The sequence below is a fragment of the Narcine bancroftii genome, chromosome 2 (assembly GCF_036971445.1).
Source record: "Narcine bancroftii isolate sNarBan1 chromosome 2, sNarBan1.hap1, whole genome shotgun sequence".
NCBI classification, from domain to species: Eukaryota; Metazoa; Chordata; class Chondrichthyes; order Torpediniformes; family Narcinidae; genus Narcine; species Narcine bancroftii.
The window spans coordinates 10,120,478-10,139,698 of NC_091470.1; the positions used below are offsets into that span (position 1 = coordinate 10,120,478).

A 19,221-nucleotide genomic window follows, 5' to 3' on the forward strand; every position below is an offset into this window, starting at 1 on the left:
CGGGCCGAGTGGCCAGGTCTCCGAGCTCAGACTGCGGCAGGAGACGTCGCTGCGTCTGATCATCCAGACGGTAAACAAGAAGCAAACCACCTGCAGGAGGAGCACGGCCTGGGGGGAGTGGGACAGAGCACAAAGTGAGCTGGCACAGTTAGTGCCAGGCAGTCACAGGGCCAGTGACGTGGGTGCAAATCACATGTTGTCTGTACGATCTCAATGATGCGTGTTTGAATCCCACGCTGTCTGTACGTTTTCCACAACATGGGTTCGAATCCCACGCTGTCTGAATGTTCTCCATGACCGGGTTCGAATCCCACTCTGTCTGTACATTCTCCTCAACATGGGTTCGAATCCCATTTTATCCGTATGTTCTCCACAACGTGGGTTGGAATCCCATCTTGTCTGTACGTTCTCCACAACATAGGTTCAAATCCCACACTGTCTGAATGTTCTCTGTGATGCGGGTTCGAATCCCACACTATCTGTACGTTCTCCGCGATGCGTCTTTGAATCCCACGTTGTCTATATATTCTCCACCACGTGGGTTCGAATCCCACTCTGACTGTACGTTCTCCGCAATAGGTTCGAATCCCACGATGTCTGAATGTTCTCCATGACGCGGGTTCGAATCCCACACTATCTGTACGTTCTCCGCGATGCGTGTTTGAATCCCACGTTGTCTATATATTCTCCACCACGTGGGTTCGAATCCCACGCTGTCTGTACGCTCTCCGCAACATAGGTTCGAATCCCACGATGTCTGAATGTTCTCCGTGACGCGGGTTCAAATCCCACACTGTCTGTACATTCTCCACGACCCAGGTTCGAATCCCATGCTGTCTGTATGCTCTCAACGACATGAGTTCAAATCCCACACTGATTGTACGTTCTCCGCGACCTGAGCTTGAATCCCACACTGTCTGTATGTTCTCCACAACCCGGGTTCGAATCCCACATTGTCTGTACATTCTCTGCGACACGGGTTCGAATCCCACGCTGTCTGTACGCTCTCCACGTGTCCATGTGGAGTTCCCCCACCCTCCAAAACGTACAGGGTTTGAGGTTAATTTGGGTGTAATTGAGCGGTGTGGGTTTGAATGGCCGGAATCAACTTCCACTGTGTTGGAAATAACATTAAATTAAAAAGTATCGCTGTTAGCAGGCCAGTGAGGTGACAGCTCTGGCCCAGTACATGCTGGAATTGAGAAGAAGGTGGCGATTCTTGTCATAACCTACCAAATAGTGAATGGGCTGGACGGAGTGGACGTGCAGGAGATGTCTCCAGTTGGGGGGGGGGGGGGTGTAGGAGACTGGGACCAGAGGGCATAGATGCAAGATAAGGGGTGTTCCTTCACAACCAGAGGTGGGAAGAGTCTTCAGCCAGAGAGATGTTCACCTGGCAAAGCAAAGATGGATCAGCAGAAACTCCGACCGCACTTCCATACCGAGGTTTTGCCCATCTACACTGATCCAATTTCCCGCATCAGTTGCCTGTTGTTCTCCATCTCACCGTTCCAGAGCCTGTCTCAATGCAATGAACAATGTTGCTGATTCCATATAACCAGGGACCAATTACAGCATGGAAACAGGCCATCTCGGCCCCTCTAGTCCGCACCGAACCAAGTTCTCTCCTCGAGTCCTTGAAGAAGGGTTCAGGCCCGAAACATCAGGAATATATCTTTGAATTTTGGGGACACTGTGAGATGAGCTGAGATCCTCCAGTATTTCTGTGTTTTTACCACAATCACACCGTCTGTGGACTGTTGTGTTTCATATACAATGGTTCGGTACAATGGAGAGCATGAACACAATGGGCAGAATGGCCTGTTTGGCACACTCTGCTTCTCTCCAGCAGCAGTTTGGGCTGGATCTAATCCAGAACCACAGGGGAGGTGCCACAAACTCCTCCTTGCAACTTGATGACTCACACCATCAACATCCCCCCGAACTAGAACCTGGCTCCACGCCCTCACACGGAGGCTCACAGATGCTGCCAAGGGGAGCGAGGTAGCTGTGGGCGGGGGGGAGGTGAGAGCACCCAGCCATCCCGAGGGGCAAGGTGCCAGACAGGATCTACCTGTGTGGCTGGCTGCATCACGCTCCACACCCACCCGTCAGCACGGCAGGGGAAGGTGCCGAGACTCGCCCTCTGCTGCCAAACAGCACAGCTAACTCTACAGGAACACTCACCCCAAGCCTCACCTCATGGGGAGGAAGCCCACTGGACACTCCAAATTTTCCATCAGTGGACAGTCACAGGGTGCAGGCCCAGCCCCAACCAGGGCCATGAGGGAAGGAGGGAGGGGCAGGAGAAGGGAGGGAAAGAAGCAGGGAAGGAGGGGGAGAGGAAGGGAGGGAGAGGAGGGAAGGGAGAGGGAGGAGAAAAGAGGGATGGGGACAGGAGGGATGGAGGGAGGAAGTGAGGAGGGAGGGATGGATGGAGAGAGGGAGTGATGGAGGAAGAGATGTGGATGGAAGGAGGGAGTGATGGAAGGAGACAGGGATGGGAGGGATGGAGGGAGGGAGTGATGGAGGGATAGAGGGAGGGAGGGAGGGAGGGAGGGATGTAGGGAGAGAGAGGGAGGGTTGGAGGGAGGGATGGAAGGAGGAAGAGTGGGGATGGAAGGAGAGATGAAAGGAGGCAGGGATAGAGCATTGGAGGGAGGGATGGAAGGAGGGAGAGATGGAGGAAGAGATGGGGATGGAAGGAGAGATGGAAAGAAGGAGAGAAGGAGGGATGAAAGGAGGGAGGGAGGGATCGAAGGAGGGAGGAAGGGAGGGATGCCATTTACACTAATGATGGAGCCAGCGTGAAACCCAGTTCCGCGGAGATGATCCACATTAACCTTCTCTCTCCCCTGTGGGGGTCGTTTCTCCATTGTTTGAGGAAAAATAGGCAGATGAGTAGAGGGGGGTGACGTGGCCCTGATGGGAAGCAATGATGTTAAATCACTAGAAAGAAGGGTCATAGGGTCAGAAGTGGCTTCCACAACCACCATGGTCAAGGTACAAACTGTCCTGGTGATTCCCGTTCATTTGGAGTAGGATAAAGGAGTGCAGTACTGTCCGTCAGGTAGTTCCAGCCACTCTTCACTGCCCTAGATCTCACTCCAGTGAGGAGTCTGGGGACATGTAGGGGCAGGAAAAATGCAAAAGTACTGAAAGCTTCTAGTATCATTGTTCCTGTCTTCTCAGCTCAGGAGCCGTCTCTACCAATAAAACCTGGTGGCAGCTTCTCTCAGGATTGCATCCTGATGTCCCTCTGTGGGAGTGTGTGACGAGACGGTGTGGAGGGAGAATCACTCTGTGTCTGACCCTGGGAGTGTGTGATGAGATGGTGAGGAGAGAGCTTCACTGTGTGTCTGACCCCGGGAGTTTCTGATGGGACGGTGCGGAGGGAGTTTCACTCTGTGTCTGACCCCGGGAGTATGTGATGGGACGGTGCAGAGGGAGCTTCACTCTGTGTCTGACCCCGGGAGTGTGTGATGGGACGATGTGGAGGGAGCTTCACTCTGTGTCTGACGCCAGGAGTGTGTGATGGGACGGTGCGGAGGGAGCTTCACTGTCTGTCTGACCCCGGGAGTGTGTAACGGGACAGTGCGGAGGGAGCTTCACTGTCTGTCTGACCCCGGGAGTGTATGATGGGACGGTGCGGAGGGAGCTTCACTCTGTGTCTGATCCCGGGAGTGTGTGATGGGACGGTGCGGAGGGAGCTTCACTCTTGTGTCTGACCCCGGGAGTGTGTGATGGGACAGTGCGGAGGGAGCTTCACTCTGTGTCTGTCCCCGGGAGTGTGTGATGGGACGGTGCGGAGGGAACTTCACTCTGTGTCTGACCCCGGGAATGTGTGATGGGATGGTGCGGAGGGAACTTCACTCTGTATCTGACCCTGGGAGTGTGTGATGGGATGGTGTGGAAGTTTACCCTGTTCCATCTGCCCAGGAACACGAGTGACAGAAATCCTAGAACTAACACCCACTGATAAATCTCTAAGTTGTCAGTGAGCAGATCCTGTCGAGTGAGAAGTCGTCAGTCTGTTGCATGCCTGAGATTTTTGTACCAACCCGCAGGTCTGTTCTGTGTGTGTGTGTGTGCTTCAAGGCCTCTGTGACCCGATAGGTGTGGCCTCCTGCATTCTATGTTAATGCAGCTTGTGGACAAAGAAGGGTGTGTTCCATATCCCCATCAGTCTGAAACCTGACCAATCACCCTCTGGACCCCCTCCCCAGGTGGACCTGCAAACACTCTTCGCCCCTCAGCTCAACCATCAATGTAATCTTAGTCTTGAGCTTGCAGGGCAAGGGTCTAAAACTAACATTTCTTCTGAGAGCTTGGAAAAGTGAGACCGTTTCACTGAAAATTTTCTACGTTTTCAACTGAAACAGAGATTGGAAATGTAACCGTTCCACCTGCCTGGATAGCACGTAATTCAGAGCTTTACACTCTATCTCCCCATGGCGGTAAAATTCAATTCACTGAACAATTCGACACAGTCACTAACTCTCTTGGTTTCACACAGACATGATGAACTGGGAGAGTGGACCAAGACTTGGGGCAGCAGGGGGTGTCAAGGGGGCAGGCCAATGAGAGGGGGAATGGTCCGGACTGCCATCCCTTCCCTTGGCCAGCTCACCCTCCTACCCATCCCCCACAGGTGGATACCACTCCTACAGTTAGGTGCCTGGGGACCCCACTCTTCCAGGTGGGCACCGTCGGGACCCCACACCCACCCAAATGGGCACCCTCGGAACCCCACGCTCACTCAATGTGAGAACTCTTTGGACCCCACCCACCCAGGAGGAGACCTTCAGGACCCCATACCCACAAGTAGACACCCTCGGAACCCCACCCTCCCAGGTGAGCACCCTCGGCAACACCCACCCACGGGTGCGAGGGGGCCGAGCCATAAATCCCTTTCCCCAACCCCTTCGCTGGGCAGCACTCAGCCCCAGCCGATGGGTGGACGGGGTCGGATTCCTTGCTGGCCTCCTGCTCCCATGCGCCCCCCCCCCCCCCCCCCCCGCCCCAACCAACCAGCGGCCGCCTTTACCTTGCAACACGCTCTTCAGCCCGTCGATGTCGAGCCCCTCCGCCTCGTCTCCATCTGCGCTCCACATCCCCGCGGCTGCTGGCCCCAAGCGGGCTAGAGCTGGCCCGGGGTCGGACAGGTCCCGGGGAAGCCGCGTCGGCGCTGGGCTGCCTGTCCCGGACACGGCGCTGCCTGGAGCACCCACAGCTCCAGTGGCGAGCTCCACCCCGCTCCCAGTCTCAGCCTGTGCGTTAGACAGAGGTTGGTCCGGCTCCACCACACGTTCACATAGACCCAGGTTCAACCAGTTTCACTGTGTCACTGGAGCAGGGCTTCCCCTCCATCTCCCTCCCCTTCCCTTTCCACACACTGTCTCTGGCCCCCTCTTTCCCCTTCTCTCTCTCCCTTCTCTCTTCCCTCTCTCCCCCTCCCCTCCATCACATTCTCTCCCCCTCACTCCCTCCCCTCCTCTCCATCACTTTCTCTCCCCCTCCCTCCTCTTTCCCCCTCTCTCCCCTCCCTCCCTTTCTCTCTCCTCCCCTCCCTCCCTTCCCTCTCTCTCACTCCCTCCCCTTTTCCTCTCTCTCCCCCCACCTCCTCCATCCAGAAGCTTCAGTTCTTCTCTGGGTTCAGGATCTTTTCCCCAACCGAGTGATGAGGGGCTGAGACCAAGGAAGGGATGGGGTGGGAAGAAGCCACTCAAACAGACGGGAGCAACTCCAAGGGGTACATCAGTGGCAATGATGCTAATGTAGTCAGTGGAGGTCACTGTTACGAGCCCAGAGGATCCATAAACCCAGCAGCAGTAGATATTCACAACAAATGGTTACTTAAAGTTTCTTTTAATCATCTTTAAACATGAAAACAGAATCACACTTTAACTTATTACTATCGACTTACTAACCCAACTTAACCCCTTCTAGTTCTAAACGCATGTGTATGTAATGTGTGTGTAACTTCAAAAAAGTTATTTGGTTCACAGTCCAATCTCACTTATTTCTCCAAGTTCACTGGTTGCAGGCAATTCTTATACTGTGCACAGAATTTAACATTTATGAAGGTCACCAAGCTTTGGTGCTTGAAAGGTAAATGGTTACCGCTCAGGAAGGTTCTTGTTGGTTTTCAGAGAGAGATTTGTTGTTCCAGGACATCCACAACTGATGTACGTCCATCAGTCACTTCAGCATCCTCCAGAATGATAACCCCCCTTCCTTTCAGGTCACCACAGAGTTCCTTTCTGTTCTCCTTATTCCAAGTGAAACATTAGACAGCCAGTCCTCTCATCTTGCATGAACCACAAGGGCTTCAACCAGGCTGTCTTCCAAAAGCCAGCTAGCTTGTCCTGTTTCAGTCCCAACAACTTCTGCTGGCTGACACTGTCAAATGATCTTTGCTTTTCTCTCTCTCACACACACCGAGAAAGCCTGTTTGACTCTCTCTGCTTGCAAAACCACATGACCCTCTTACAACAGCAAAACTCTCCTGCAGACAAGAGCGGCTCCCGCCTGCTCTTTCATCTGCTGCCTTGGTAAACAATAATCCATTAGTGACGTCTCTGGAGCACTCTTCAAAGCTCTTGCAAAAAGGTGTGAGAAGCCATTTTGTCTCCAGTATTTCAAATAAGATCTGTTTTAAAGTGTTTGCATGTGACCTACTCTAACAAACCTTTCCCAATTAATCTCCCCAAAACATTTCTATATACTCTGTCACAGTCACCCCCAATGTGTGGGAACATGGACACATTCAGTCTTCCTTTGTTTAATTGTGGGCATCGTTTACCTTTGAAACCAAAACCAATTTCCCACAGAGTAATTCTCTGTGTGATAGTGTGCAGGGTACGTCCAGGAACGGGGCAGAGATCGGCAGCCGACTCTCTGGAGAGAAGGCAGGGTCCTAGCACCCAGAACACACCTTTCACTTCAGAGCACCCCAGGGTGCTGACCCTCACTGGTGACCATCCCCACCCCAGGGTGTTGACCCTTACTGGGAGTTGTCTTCCCACACAGGGAGCCCTGAGCTAAGGTTCTCCAGAAGGGATATGTCACTGTCCACCCACTGTAGAATACCTCATTGTTTGCAAAGAAACCCTTGCACAAGGGCCCCTACTCCACTGGTAATTCCCTGCTCCTCCTTCACAGTGCCCACAATTTGCAGAATGGTCCAGTCACCCATGGAAGGGGTTTCAAAATCTTGATCCCCTACCTCTTATCACGCCCCCACCCCTTATCACACCCCCTTCTTTGGAGTCACGGTTGTTCAGAGTGAGCTGGTTCTGCACTGAATGACATTTCCAGGATGACAGACTTCAGGGTACTGCATTACTGAGAGGGGGTGCACTGTTAGAGAATCAGGCCCAGGATCCACACTGACCAAGCCACCTGCGTTAGTGAAATATGAAAGTCTGCAGATGCTGTGATTGCAATAAAAACACAGCGGATTACCAGAGGAACTCAGCCGGTCTCACAGTGTCCACTGGAGGGAGATATATTGCCGACATTTTGGGCCTGAGCCCTTCTTCAAGGAATAAGCTAAATACAAGAAATCTCAGAAGAGGCAGATGCTGACGGGGGGAGGAGTCCAAATATGGATATGATTGGGGAGAGGTGAGAATTAATTTTGTCTGTGTGGAAGGAGACAGAGAAAAGGATGAGAGACAGAACTGGGGAAGTGGGGGAGGGGGGGGGGGGGTTGGGGTAGTTTAATGCCATCCAGTTGGATGGAGCCCATTCGGAAGATGAGGTGCAGTTCCTCCAATCTGTGGGTAGTCCCAGTCTGGCAGTGCATGAGATCATAGACAGACAGGTCAGCAGGGGAATTGAAATGGGCAGCCCCTGGGAGATTCATGCTATTGTGGCGGAGAGAGCCAAGGTGCTGAATGAAACTCTCTCCCAGTCTGCGCCCAGTCTCTCCGATGTAGAGACCACAACAGGAGCACCAGATGCAGATGATCCCTGCAGATTCACAAGTGAAATGTTGCTTCACTTGGAAGGATGGTTTGGGGCCCCAAATGGTGGTGAGGGAGGAGGTGTGGGTGCAATGGAGCATCTCCTAGTCACAAGGGTAGTTAGCTTCCTGAATTTGGCATATGTCTGCCGGAACCTTTCCTGTCCCCACCTCTACCACCTCCTCTAGCAGTTCATTCCACACACCCACCTCCCTGTGTGTTGGCCTTCAGATCCCCTTTATCTCTCCCCTCAAACCTGTAGCCTCTAGTTTTGAAATCCCCTGCCCTGACCGTCCAGTTGATCCATGTCCCTCAGTCTCCTCGCTCCAGGGAAGACAGTCCCAGTCAAGCTGGTCTCTCCTTATCAGCACCCAGAAGGTGCCACCATTCACAGGCACTGGAAGCTTCCAGAAGAGGGGCTGAGTCCCATTTCTCGCCCACTCCACCCACCCCCCTCACGGGCCTGGCCTGGATGGATCCTTCTGACTCTGCTGTGATAGTCTGCATCTGATGCTGCCATCTGTGGGACCCTATTGATTACACATGACCTGAGCCTGCGCTCTAGGGCTTGGTTCACTCTGCATCCCCTGCTCATAGCTGAGATCCTAGGCTGGCAACATGTCATGCATCTGGGGTATTGTAATTCATGACACAGATGTCAATTCAGCCCATTAAGTCTATGCCAGCTCCCACAGCACTCCCACCAATCCCCCTCTACTTTCCAATCCAATCTGCCACAATTTAAAGCAGACAATTAAGATCATGGTTCCCTTTATTGTCACTTAATAACAGAAAAAAAATTAACATGAGATGTACTTCAACATCTCATAAAGATGTAAAGGTGACAGTGGTCCATGAGCATTGCTCGAACTCCCCCCCCCCCCCCACCGATCATGTGATCACACATCACCTGAGCCTGCGCTCCAGCCATTTACGGCTGTTAAACAGTCCTGGGTTTCAACATTCAGGATGTTAAAACCCCACTGGCTCCTTTAACAGGCCATTTAGAGCCTGTCCGGAGCCTTGGGCATCACGATCGGGGTGTAGGAGGCTGCGCGGCAACATTGCATCCACTTCTTGCTCAAATCTCAGATCTCCAACAAGCAGCAGCAGGAAAGCAGAGCACTCCGGAAACCCCAAAAGGCCGCAGGAGAAGGTGCAAACTCCACTCAGGCAGCAGGTCCTGTCTTTGGAGTGGTTCTAGCCGCCAGGCCACCGTGCCAAGTATATGAGGCACAGTGTGTGCTGACCAGTGACAAAGACTGGGTGTCAACTCCGCTTCCCACTGCATCAGCAGCCAGGAATGTTCACACCAGCCAGGCTGATGCCAGCACTGCTCTGGTTCTGCAGTCGATCCAACTTTACCTGCCGTGACTGCAGTCCTTGGAGCACGTCTTGCTCAACACTGCGCAGGTTGAAATTCGCCCTGAGCCTGCCAGTAACACGGGGCTGGGCACCTTCGCTTCCTCAGTCAGGATCGTGACCACCCTCACTCAAGGAAACGGGTACACGGAGAATGCAGAGCAGTCCTGAACATGCACATCAACACTAACCAGGTGCAGAATGGGCCCTTCAGCCCACAATACTGTGTTGACCAATTTATAAATTTACTCCTTCCCTCCCTCGCACCCATCACCCTCTGTTTTTCATCCATGAGTCTTTTCAATGCCCCTAATGTTCCAGCCTCCACCCCCCACCCCCAGTAAGGCATTCCAGGCCCCCACAACTCTGTGTAAAAACACTTACCCCGACATCTCCCCTGAACTTTGCTCCTCTCATTTTGTTCAGACGTTGTGCAGTATTTGTTAATACTTTACACGTATTGAACTACCTCAGCCACTTTTCCCCCTGACTCTGCATCCTGTCGTAAACCTACAGCAATTTTCTACACTATCCATACCTCCAATCTTCGCAAACCCATTGACCCAACCTTCCTCGAGGTGAGGTGTGGAGCAAGTTTGCAGGTGGCACAACACCTGGTGGAGTTGTGGAATAGCAAGGAAGATTGTGAAAGGATACAGCTGGAAATGTGGGCATTGAGAGAGCAGGGGAAGTTTAACCCAGACAAGGGTGATGCGATTCACCTTGGAATATCAAACGCAAGTCAACGACAGGACCGCTGCAAGGATCGATGTACAGAAGGATCTTGGGAAGCTCTTTGAAAGGTTAACAGGAGTAGAGCAGAGGGATCTAGGAGTGTAGGGACATAGTAAAGAGGAGTCACGAGTATAGAGAATGGTCAAAAAGGCTTTTGGCACATTGGCCTTCATTAGTACCGAAGTTGGGAGGTTGTACAAGATGTGGGTTAGGCTCCATTTGGAGAATTGTGTCCAGTTTTGGTCGCCAAGCTACAGGATAGTTGTCATCAAACTGGAGAGAATATAGAGATTTGCGAGGAGTTGCCTGGACTCAGGGGCCTGAGGTGTCGAGAGAGATTGAGCAGGTTGGGGCTTTATGACATGGAGCAGAGGAGGATGAGGGGATCTCACAGAGGTGGAGAGAAGTGAAACAGGAGTTTGCAGTCGCTGTGACTGTGGTAAAAACACACCAGTCAGCCGTCCCACCCACGATTTATAGCTTTGCGGCCCAGGGGCTCTTTCTGGGGTTTGAGTGTCTTTATTTGTCGCTGTCTATTCTGCTTTTGGACCCCGTAGATGTTGGAGATCCCTGTAAAGCATTTCTAAGGCTGAAGTGTGATAGGACACTCCCCACTAGCCTGGGTGAGGGCAGCTTCAAGAACTCTCAAGAGGCTCAACAGCACCAGGACACAACAGCACATTTGATAGAACTCTGCCCCTCACCCCTCACCCCCACAGCAGCAGCAACATGAACAGGATGCTCTGTAGCAACTCATTGCAACTGCACCTTCCAAGCTCATCCCTCCAGGACAAGGGCAGGAAGAGCATGGGGAACACCACGGCCTGGAGGTTGCCCTCCACACCAGTCTGACTTGGGAAGGAGGTGGCACATGAATTGCTGGTCTTCATTCATCAGAGGATTGAGTCAAGTGCCGGGAGGTAATAAAACTTGGGAGTATTGTTTTAATTTCTGGTTGTGTTGAAGCTATGGAGAGACTGCAGAGATTCATCAGGATGCTGCATCAACTGGAGAACGTGCCTTATGAAGAAAGGTTGACTCAGCTCAGACTTTTCTCTAGACAATAAAGGAGTAGAAGATTGCGAGGAGCATAGACAGAGTGGAGTAGCAGCACCTTTCTCCCAGGTTGGCAATGGCCAATACCAGAATACATCTGTTTAAGGTAAGGGGTGATGTTAGAGACAGGATGCCTTTTAAACACGGAGAGTGGGGGTGCCTGGAACACATGAATGGTATGGGTGCTCTGGGGTTAGTAAGGGATACTTAAGGTGGTATGTGAATGGAAAAAAGGTTGAGAACAAGTGCTATATAATTCCTTTACCATCAGGATTAGGGACAGTCATCATGGCTTTGTACATGGTAGGTCGTGTTTAACCAATCATAGTTTTTTTCAGGTTACCAGGAAAGTTGACAAAGGCTGTGGATGGACTTTAGTAAGGTCTTTGACAAGGTCTCACATGGGAGGTTAGTCGGGAAGGTTCAGATGCTTGATATTCATGAAGTAGTGAACTGTATTCGACAATGGCTGGACGGGAGAAGCCAGAGAGTAGTAGTGGATGGTTGCTTCTCAGACTGGAGGCCTGTGACTAATGGTGTGCCTCAGGAATCGGTTCTGGGACCATTGTTGTTTGTCATCTATATCAATGATCTGGATGATAATGTGGTAAATTGGATCAGCAAGTTTGCAGATGACACTAAGATTGGAGGCGTTGTGGACAGCAAAGAAAGATTTTCAAAGCTTGCAGAGGGATCTGGACCAGCTGAAAAATGGGTGAAAAATGGCAGATGGAATTTAATCCAGACAAGCGCGAGGTGTTGCAGTTTGGAAGGACAAACCAAGAAAGGACGTACACAGTGAATGGTTGGGCACCAAGGAGTGGGGTAGAACAGAGGGATCTGGGAATGCACAATTCCCTGAAAGTGACATCACAGTTGGTTAGGGTTGTTAAGAGAACTCTTGGCATATTGGCCTTTGTAAGTCAAGAAGTTGGGATGTTACGGGAAAGTTGTAGAAGACATTGGTGAGGCCTAATTTAGAGTATAGCGTGCAGTTTTGGTCACCGAACTACAGGAAAGATATCAATAACATAGAAAGAGTGCAGAGAAGATTTACATACAAACTCCTTACAGACAGCATGGGATTCTAACCCTTGTTCTGATCATTAGTGCTGTAAGGCCATTGTATACACCAACCGTACCACCCAGAGGCAGTGACTGATAGGTATCTGAATAGTCAGGGCATCAAAGATTATGGGGAGAAGACAGGGCAATGGGCCTGAGTTGGAGAACAGATCAGCTTATGATGGAATGGTGGAATGGACTCAATGGGCCAAATAGCCTACTGCTATAATGGTCTACTCAGAAATGAATGACAAACTGACAATCCAGCCTGACCAGTTGCCTCCGTGCTAATTCAAACCCTCCAGTCCCAGTACCATCATGTGAATCTTTCTCTGCACCCTTTCTGTTAACACCACCTTTTCTACAGCCAGTCAAACGATACTCCAAATGTCATCTCCCCAACGTCTCGTACAGCTGTAATACAATGCACCAACTCCGGTACCAATGCCCTGACCGAAGAAAGCCAAGAATTCCAAAAACCTTAACCACACCTCTAATTGTGTTGCTACTTTCAGAAAACTATCATCCTGCACCCTTGTTATTTGTTTGCCAACTCTCCAAAGTCCATCATTTTCCATGTCAATACTGCACAGATTTTACTGATCAAAGTGCATCACCTCACACTTGTCCAAATTCAATTCCACCTGCAGTTCCTTCACCCACTTCCCCAGTCGACCTGGATCCTTTTGTAATCTAGGGGCCCTTTCATGCCAAGCCTCTGCCTGGAGGCCGGCTTAGTGTTGGGGGGAAAAACATCAAATTTACCTTTCATGAAGCAGCCCTGAAAGGGTCCTCCTGCATCACATTGATGTTGAGCAACACCTCCGGAGCCAGGGCAACTGCTGCCGTAGCAACATCCATCATAAATACGTGAGAGCAGTGTTTCCCAGAACAGTTCCAGTGCATGGGTAGGGAAGATGGCCATTGCTCTGCCACATTTTGAGCTGCAGAGCAGCCCAGTGAGGGGCTGGAATGTCTGTTTGGACTCCGACTGAGTGCCCCTGCCCCGACGGCTCACTCTGGCCACCCTTTCCCTGAGGGGATCTAAAGAGAGTTGAAAGAGGGGAGATGGGTCGCTGTCATCTGCCTGCCCCTGACCAGTCGCAGTAACCATATATAACCACTTACAGCACAGAACAGGCCAGTTCGGTCCTACTAGTCCATGCCGTAGCAAATCCCCACCCTCCTAGTCCCACTGACCAGCACCCAGTCCATACCCCTCTAGTCCCCTCCTATCCATGTAACGATCCAGTCTTTCCTTAAATGTAACCAATGATCCCGCCTCGACCACGTCTGCCGGAAGCTCATTCCACATCCCCACCACCCTCTGCGTAAAGAAATTTCCCCTCATGTTCCCCTTATAATTTTCCCCCTTCAATCTTAAACCATGTCCTCTAGTTTGAATCTCCCCCTTTCTTACTTGAAAAAGCTTATCCACATTTACTGTGTCCCTTTTAAAATCTTAAACACCTCTATCAAGTCCCCTCTCAATCTTCTACGCTCCAGAGAAAAAAGCCCCAGTCTGCACAACCTTTCCCTGTAACTCAGACCCTGAAATCCTGTCAACATTCTCGTAGCTGTACATTCATGAGGCAGTGGAGCGCAACACACCCCCCCACCCCCGAGATTATCCTTCCGAGAGGCGTCTTGGAGCCGGCCACGGCGCAGTCATAGAGGCAAGTCTCCCAACTTAAGGGCGGATAATCTCCCTTTATAGTCGGGCTTTTCCACTCCATGAAAGGGCCTTGGGACAGGCTCTGTTCAAATTTTATGGGCCCTTGTTCTGGTGATGCAGTCAAGTTTAGTTGGTTTCTTTTCTTTTCTCCTACCAACTACATTAAAAATATTTTACCATTTCAATCCGAAAACCGTCTTAAATGTGCTGTGACCCCACCCCCAGGGGCTGTATGGCCCCAGTGAGAACGGCTGCACGAGACCAAAGATTGGTTGTCTGCAAAATGACTAAATGTGCCCCCTCTACAACATCATCCAGTTAAATAAGAAAATCTGCTGAAGCTGCGATTGTATTTACAAAAGTGCTGGGGAAACTCAGCAGGTTAGATGGCAGAGGCATGACCAATGTTCGGGCAAAAAACCAGACAGGAGCCTGAATAAAATGGTAGGGGGGGGGGGGGGCGTGGAAGGAATACAGGAATACAGGTCGAGAGACAAGGAAGTCATTGGTGGGTATGAGAGGGAGGGCAGCGAGGAAAAAAAGCCATGAAGTGTCATCCAGGTGTTCACCAGACCGAGCCCTGTCGTCAGAGTAGCACAATCCCAGGAGGGGGGAGATTACTGGAATGTACATTTTTATGGGGTTGATAGGGGAGATATGGGAGTTCTGACAGCAGGGGAGCCGGGGGTGGGGGGGGGTACTGTCTCAAAATAGTAGCTCAGCCATCAATTGAAAAGAAATGACTTCACACAATGGGGCTTGGATTCTCTCAGAAAGAGGGCCGTGGACCTGCAAGTTATTCAGAAGTGTGTTTGGGCATAAATGTAATTAAGAGTATAAATACAGAGCGGGAAATGGAGCTAAAAATGAACTGTAACCTCACCGGTGTCGCAGCCAAAAAAGACAGAGTGGTCTCCTATGTGCCCCAGACTTTAGGGTTCCCTCAACTAGAGCAGTACGTTACATTAGTCTTCAGCCTAATAACATTGTGAAGCTTCTCTGCCTCAAACGCACAGCAACATCCTCCTCTGATGACCAGTGTTGGAAATGGGGGGGGGGGGGGGGGAGGGGAGAAATCTGGTGAGTGGGAGGCTTTTTAAAAGTGAAATGGGAGAGTATCATGTTTCTGTTAAGAGTGAAGGGAAAGGTTGCTAGGATTAGAGAACAATGACAAACACGGGGCAGAAGCTCTGGTCAGGTACAAGGAACGTGCCAGTGTGGGAGAATCCCTGGAATGTACGAGTGCACACAAAGGAAATCAGGAAAAGAAATGGGACAGAAAGAACCTTCTCACTGTAATAGGCATAAAGTGTACGTTGAACATGGTACATTACAGTACAGACCCTTCAGCCCATGATGTTGTGCAGACCTACATAAACCAACTCAACAAATTAAGCCTTCCTTCCTACACATAACAATTACAGCACGGAAACAGGCCATTAGGCCCTTCTAGTCCGCACCGAACCAAACACCCCTTTCTAGTCCCACCTCCCTGCACAATGCCCATAACCCTCCATCTTCTTCTCATCCATAGACCTGTCCAACCTTTTCTTAAATAATACAATTGACTCCGCCGCCACTATTTCTCCCAGAAGCTCATTCCACACGGCTACCACTCTCTGAGTAAAGAAGTTCCCCCTCATGTTACCTCTAAACCTCTGCCCCTTAATTCTTAACTCATGTCCTCTTGTTTTAATCTTTCCTCCTCTTAACGGAAATAGTCTATCCACATCCACTCTGTCTATCCCTTTCATAATCTTAAATACTTCTATCAAATCCCCTCTCAACCTTCTACGCTCCAAAGAATAAAGACCTAATCTGTCCAATCTCTCCCTATACTCTAGATGCTTAAACCCAGGTAACATTCTGGTAAACCTTCTCTGCACTCTCTCCACTCTGTTTATATCCTTCCTATAATTAGGCGACCAGAACTGCACACAGAACTCCAAATTAGGCCGCACCAACGTCTTATACAATCTCAACATCACCTCCCAACTCCTATATTCCATGCAATGATTGATAAAGGCCAGCATACTAAAAGCCTTCTTCACCACCCTATTCACGTGAGTTTCTACCTTCAGGGAACGATGTACCGTTACTCCTAAATCTTTCTGCTCTTCTGTATTCATCAATGCTCTCCCATTTACCACGTATGTCCTATTCTGATTCTTACCAAAATGAAGCACCTCACACTTATCAGCATTAAATTCCATCTGCCATTTTTCAGCCCACTTTTCTAAGCAGCCCAAATCCCTCTGCAATCCTTGAAAACCTTCTTCATTATCCACTATTCCACCTATCTTAGTATCGTCTGCACATTTACTAATCCAATTCACCACCCCGATAAGCTTTTTTCCAGTATCTATATGCCCGTCTTTTTGTTTAAATGGCCCTATTGTACCAACGCCCTCCACCACCCACTACTCTCTGTGTAAAAAAAAAACGTCTCCCCTCAACATCCCTCCCTTCACTTTGTACATACTCTACTGTTTGCTATTCCTGCCCCGAGATAAAGGTGCTGGCCATTCACCCCATCTATGCCTTTCAGAATCTTGTCAACTTCTATCAAGTCACCTCATCCTTCTACGCTCCAAATAGTTGCAGCTCTGCTAACCTTGCCTCATTAAGACTTGTTTACCAATCAAGGTGATATCCTGATAAATCTCTGTACTCTCCAAAGCTCCCACATTTTTCCTGTAATGAGGTGACCAGAAGTGAACACAATACTCTAAATGTGGTCTCACCAGAGATTTAGAGCTGCAACAAGACCTCACCTAAACTCAACCCCCAGCTAATTAAGGCCTTGAAGTGTCAGCTTTAAGGCCTTCTTAATTAGCCAATCAACCTGTGCAACATCCTTGAGAGATCTCTGGACTGGGAGGCCCAAGGTTCCTCTTTTCTTCCACTGTTAAGAACCTTGCCATTAACTATTTCTTCCGCCTTCAAGTTTGAGCTGCCCAAATGCATCACCTCACACTTATCCGGATTGAATTCCACCTGCCAGTTCTCCACCCAACTCTGCATCCTGTCTGCATCATTGCAACCATAGATAACCTTCAACACCATCCACAACTCCTCCAGTCTTCGTCTCATCTGTACAAATGAACTGAAACCAGAGATATCTTTAGCAGATAAGATCAAGTAGAATCCCAGAGTTTCTATATTAAAAGCAATAGGACAATTATGGAGAGAATAGATCCCCTGAGGATTAGTGTGGTCCCCTGTATGTAGAGATGGGAGAGGCCTTAAATAATCATTTCTCATCTGTATTCACTCTGAAGGTGGTTATGAATGCCAAGGAATTCTGGAAAGAACAGTGATGGCCTGAAACAAATCCACATGGGGTTGTTGACAGCCCTGAGGTGCATGAAAGTAGACAAGTCCTTGGAGCCAAATATTTAATCCAGTCAAGTACAAAATGCCATATTTTGGAAGTTACACCAGGACAGAACATAGTGAATGGCAGGCCCATTGGAAGTACAGGGATACCTTGTATAACATGATTTAGAACGTGGGTTTGGCTATAACGTGGTTTATAATTTTAATATAGTAATAATCCAAATTGGTTAAATGTTATTAATATTGCATTACCAACAGTGGTGCAATAATTTAATGTATGTCCCTCCTACCACCAACCCCCCCCCCCATTCCTTCACTCACCTCTGATGGCATTGGTGTAGGTGAAGACACTGACCCACGTGGTGTACTCCTCTTACCTCCACCACAGTGAGCCCCGGCCCACTCCACATCTCGGACATCCCCCCCGCCACCCCTGCCCACCGTCTATGAGCCAGCGGACTAACCACACTGCTGGTTGATGTATCTCCCCGTCCCAAATCCTGCCCCTTGAGACAGAGGACCCTGTTCCCCTCTGCTCTTCCTCCCACACCTCTTTGACGTCAGTGGCCAGGATAAAACTGTCTCTCAATGACGTTATAAAGACATGCACGATGGAAAAAAAGACTAAAGTGCAAACGACCCAAGACAGAGATTTTCTTAAATCATGTTCACTCATTGCTCATATGTCATTTTTCAGTTTTATATAATCCCTTTTAAATATTTTATGCACGTTTGCAATAAGAGTTCGAGCCAAAAGAAAAATAATTTTAGGATTGGAACGTACTGTATTACATTAAAGGAAGAGGGCAGTTTTCCATAACACTGAACTTGCTTGGAGCAGGGTATCCTTGTGCACAACACACACACACAATGTACAATTCCTTGAGTGGCAGTACAAATAGAGATGGTGAAGGTAGAAAGCACACTTGCATTCATCGGATGGGGCAGAGAACAAGAGCTGGAATATCACGTTACAGCAGTTCAAGATGCTGGTGACACCGTACCTGCAGTATGGTGCAGTTCTGGTCACCAAACCATACGACTGAACTACTGAACAGAGAGGGTGCAGAAATGTTTCATTACACTGATGGAGAAGACCAAAAGACATAGGAGCAGAAATAGGCCATTCAGCCCATTGAGTCCACCCTGTCATTTAATCATGAGTTGATTCATTCTCCCACTCAGCCCCACTGCCTGGTCTCTCCAAAACTTTTAATGCCCTGGCTCATCAAGGACCTATCAATCTCTGCCTTAAATACACTCAATGTTCCCAGCCTCCATAACCACCTGTGGCAACAAATTCCTCAGATTTACCACCGTCTGGCTGAAGAAATTCCTCTGCATCTCTGTTCTAAGTGGACGCCTTTCAATCCTGAAGTTGTGCCCTCTTGTCCTAAAGTCTCCCACCATGGGAAACAACCTTTCTACATCTACTATGTCCATGCCTTTCAACATTCTAAATGTTTCAATTAGAATTCCACCCCCCCCCCTCCTCATTCTCCCAAATTCCAACAAGTACAGGCCAAGAGCCATCAAATGTTCCTCATATAATTCTTTCATTCCTGGAATCATCCTTGTGAACCTCCTCTGAATCCTCAATTCACATCTGATGCAGCTGATTTGTGCTACAAGGAGAGACTAGACAGGTTGGGACAGGGAGGCACAGGGCATACAGAGACTGATGAAATCACAAGGGTCATAAATAAGGTGGATAGCAACATGGTAGAGGAGGGTTTAGGGGGGGGTTGTGGGTAAGATTTAAAGGGAACCCAAGGGATGTTCTACTATACAGAGCAGCTGAAGGAAGTGGTAGAGGCAGGTAGAATTATGATATACAAACTTGCTGGAGAATGCAGTAGTCATGGAGCATTGATAGGAATTAAAGGGTAATGGTTCAGGCATGGGTCCTCGGAAAGGTATAATTAATTTTTTTTTTAAACAATAGAACATGAGAGAGAGAGAAGAAATAGGGCTAGCTTAGATAGGACCTGCGACCACGTTGTATAACTACGACAAGCC

General features: G+C 49.5%; 1 protein-coding gene across 7 annotated transcripts in view; it reads right to left on the minus strand.

The window, feature by feature from the left end:
* The window catches only part of LOC138753173 (nesprin-2-like), a 93,584-nt gene extending 88,274 nt beyond the window's left edge, over window positions 1–5,310 (minus strand). For all 7 annotated transcript variants that reach the window (XM_069915797.1, XM_069915795.1, XM_069915799.1 and 4 more), the window contains exon 1: window positions 5,048–5,310. In XM_069915797.1, coding sequence (XP_069771898.1) covers window positions 5,048–5,114 — 67 coding nt within the window. In that variant the 5' untranslated portion in view covers window positions 5,115–5,310. The remainder of the gene's footprint in view (window positions 1–5,047) is intronic.
* Between the last annotated feature and the right edge of the window lie 13,911 nt (window positions 5,311–19,221).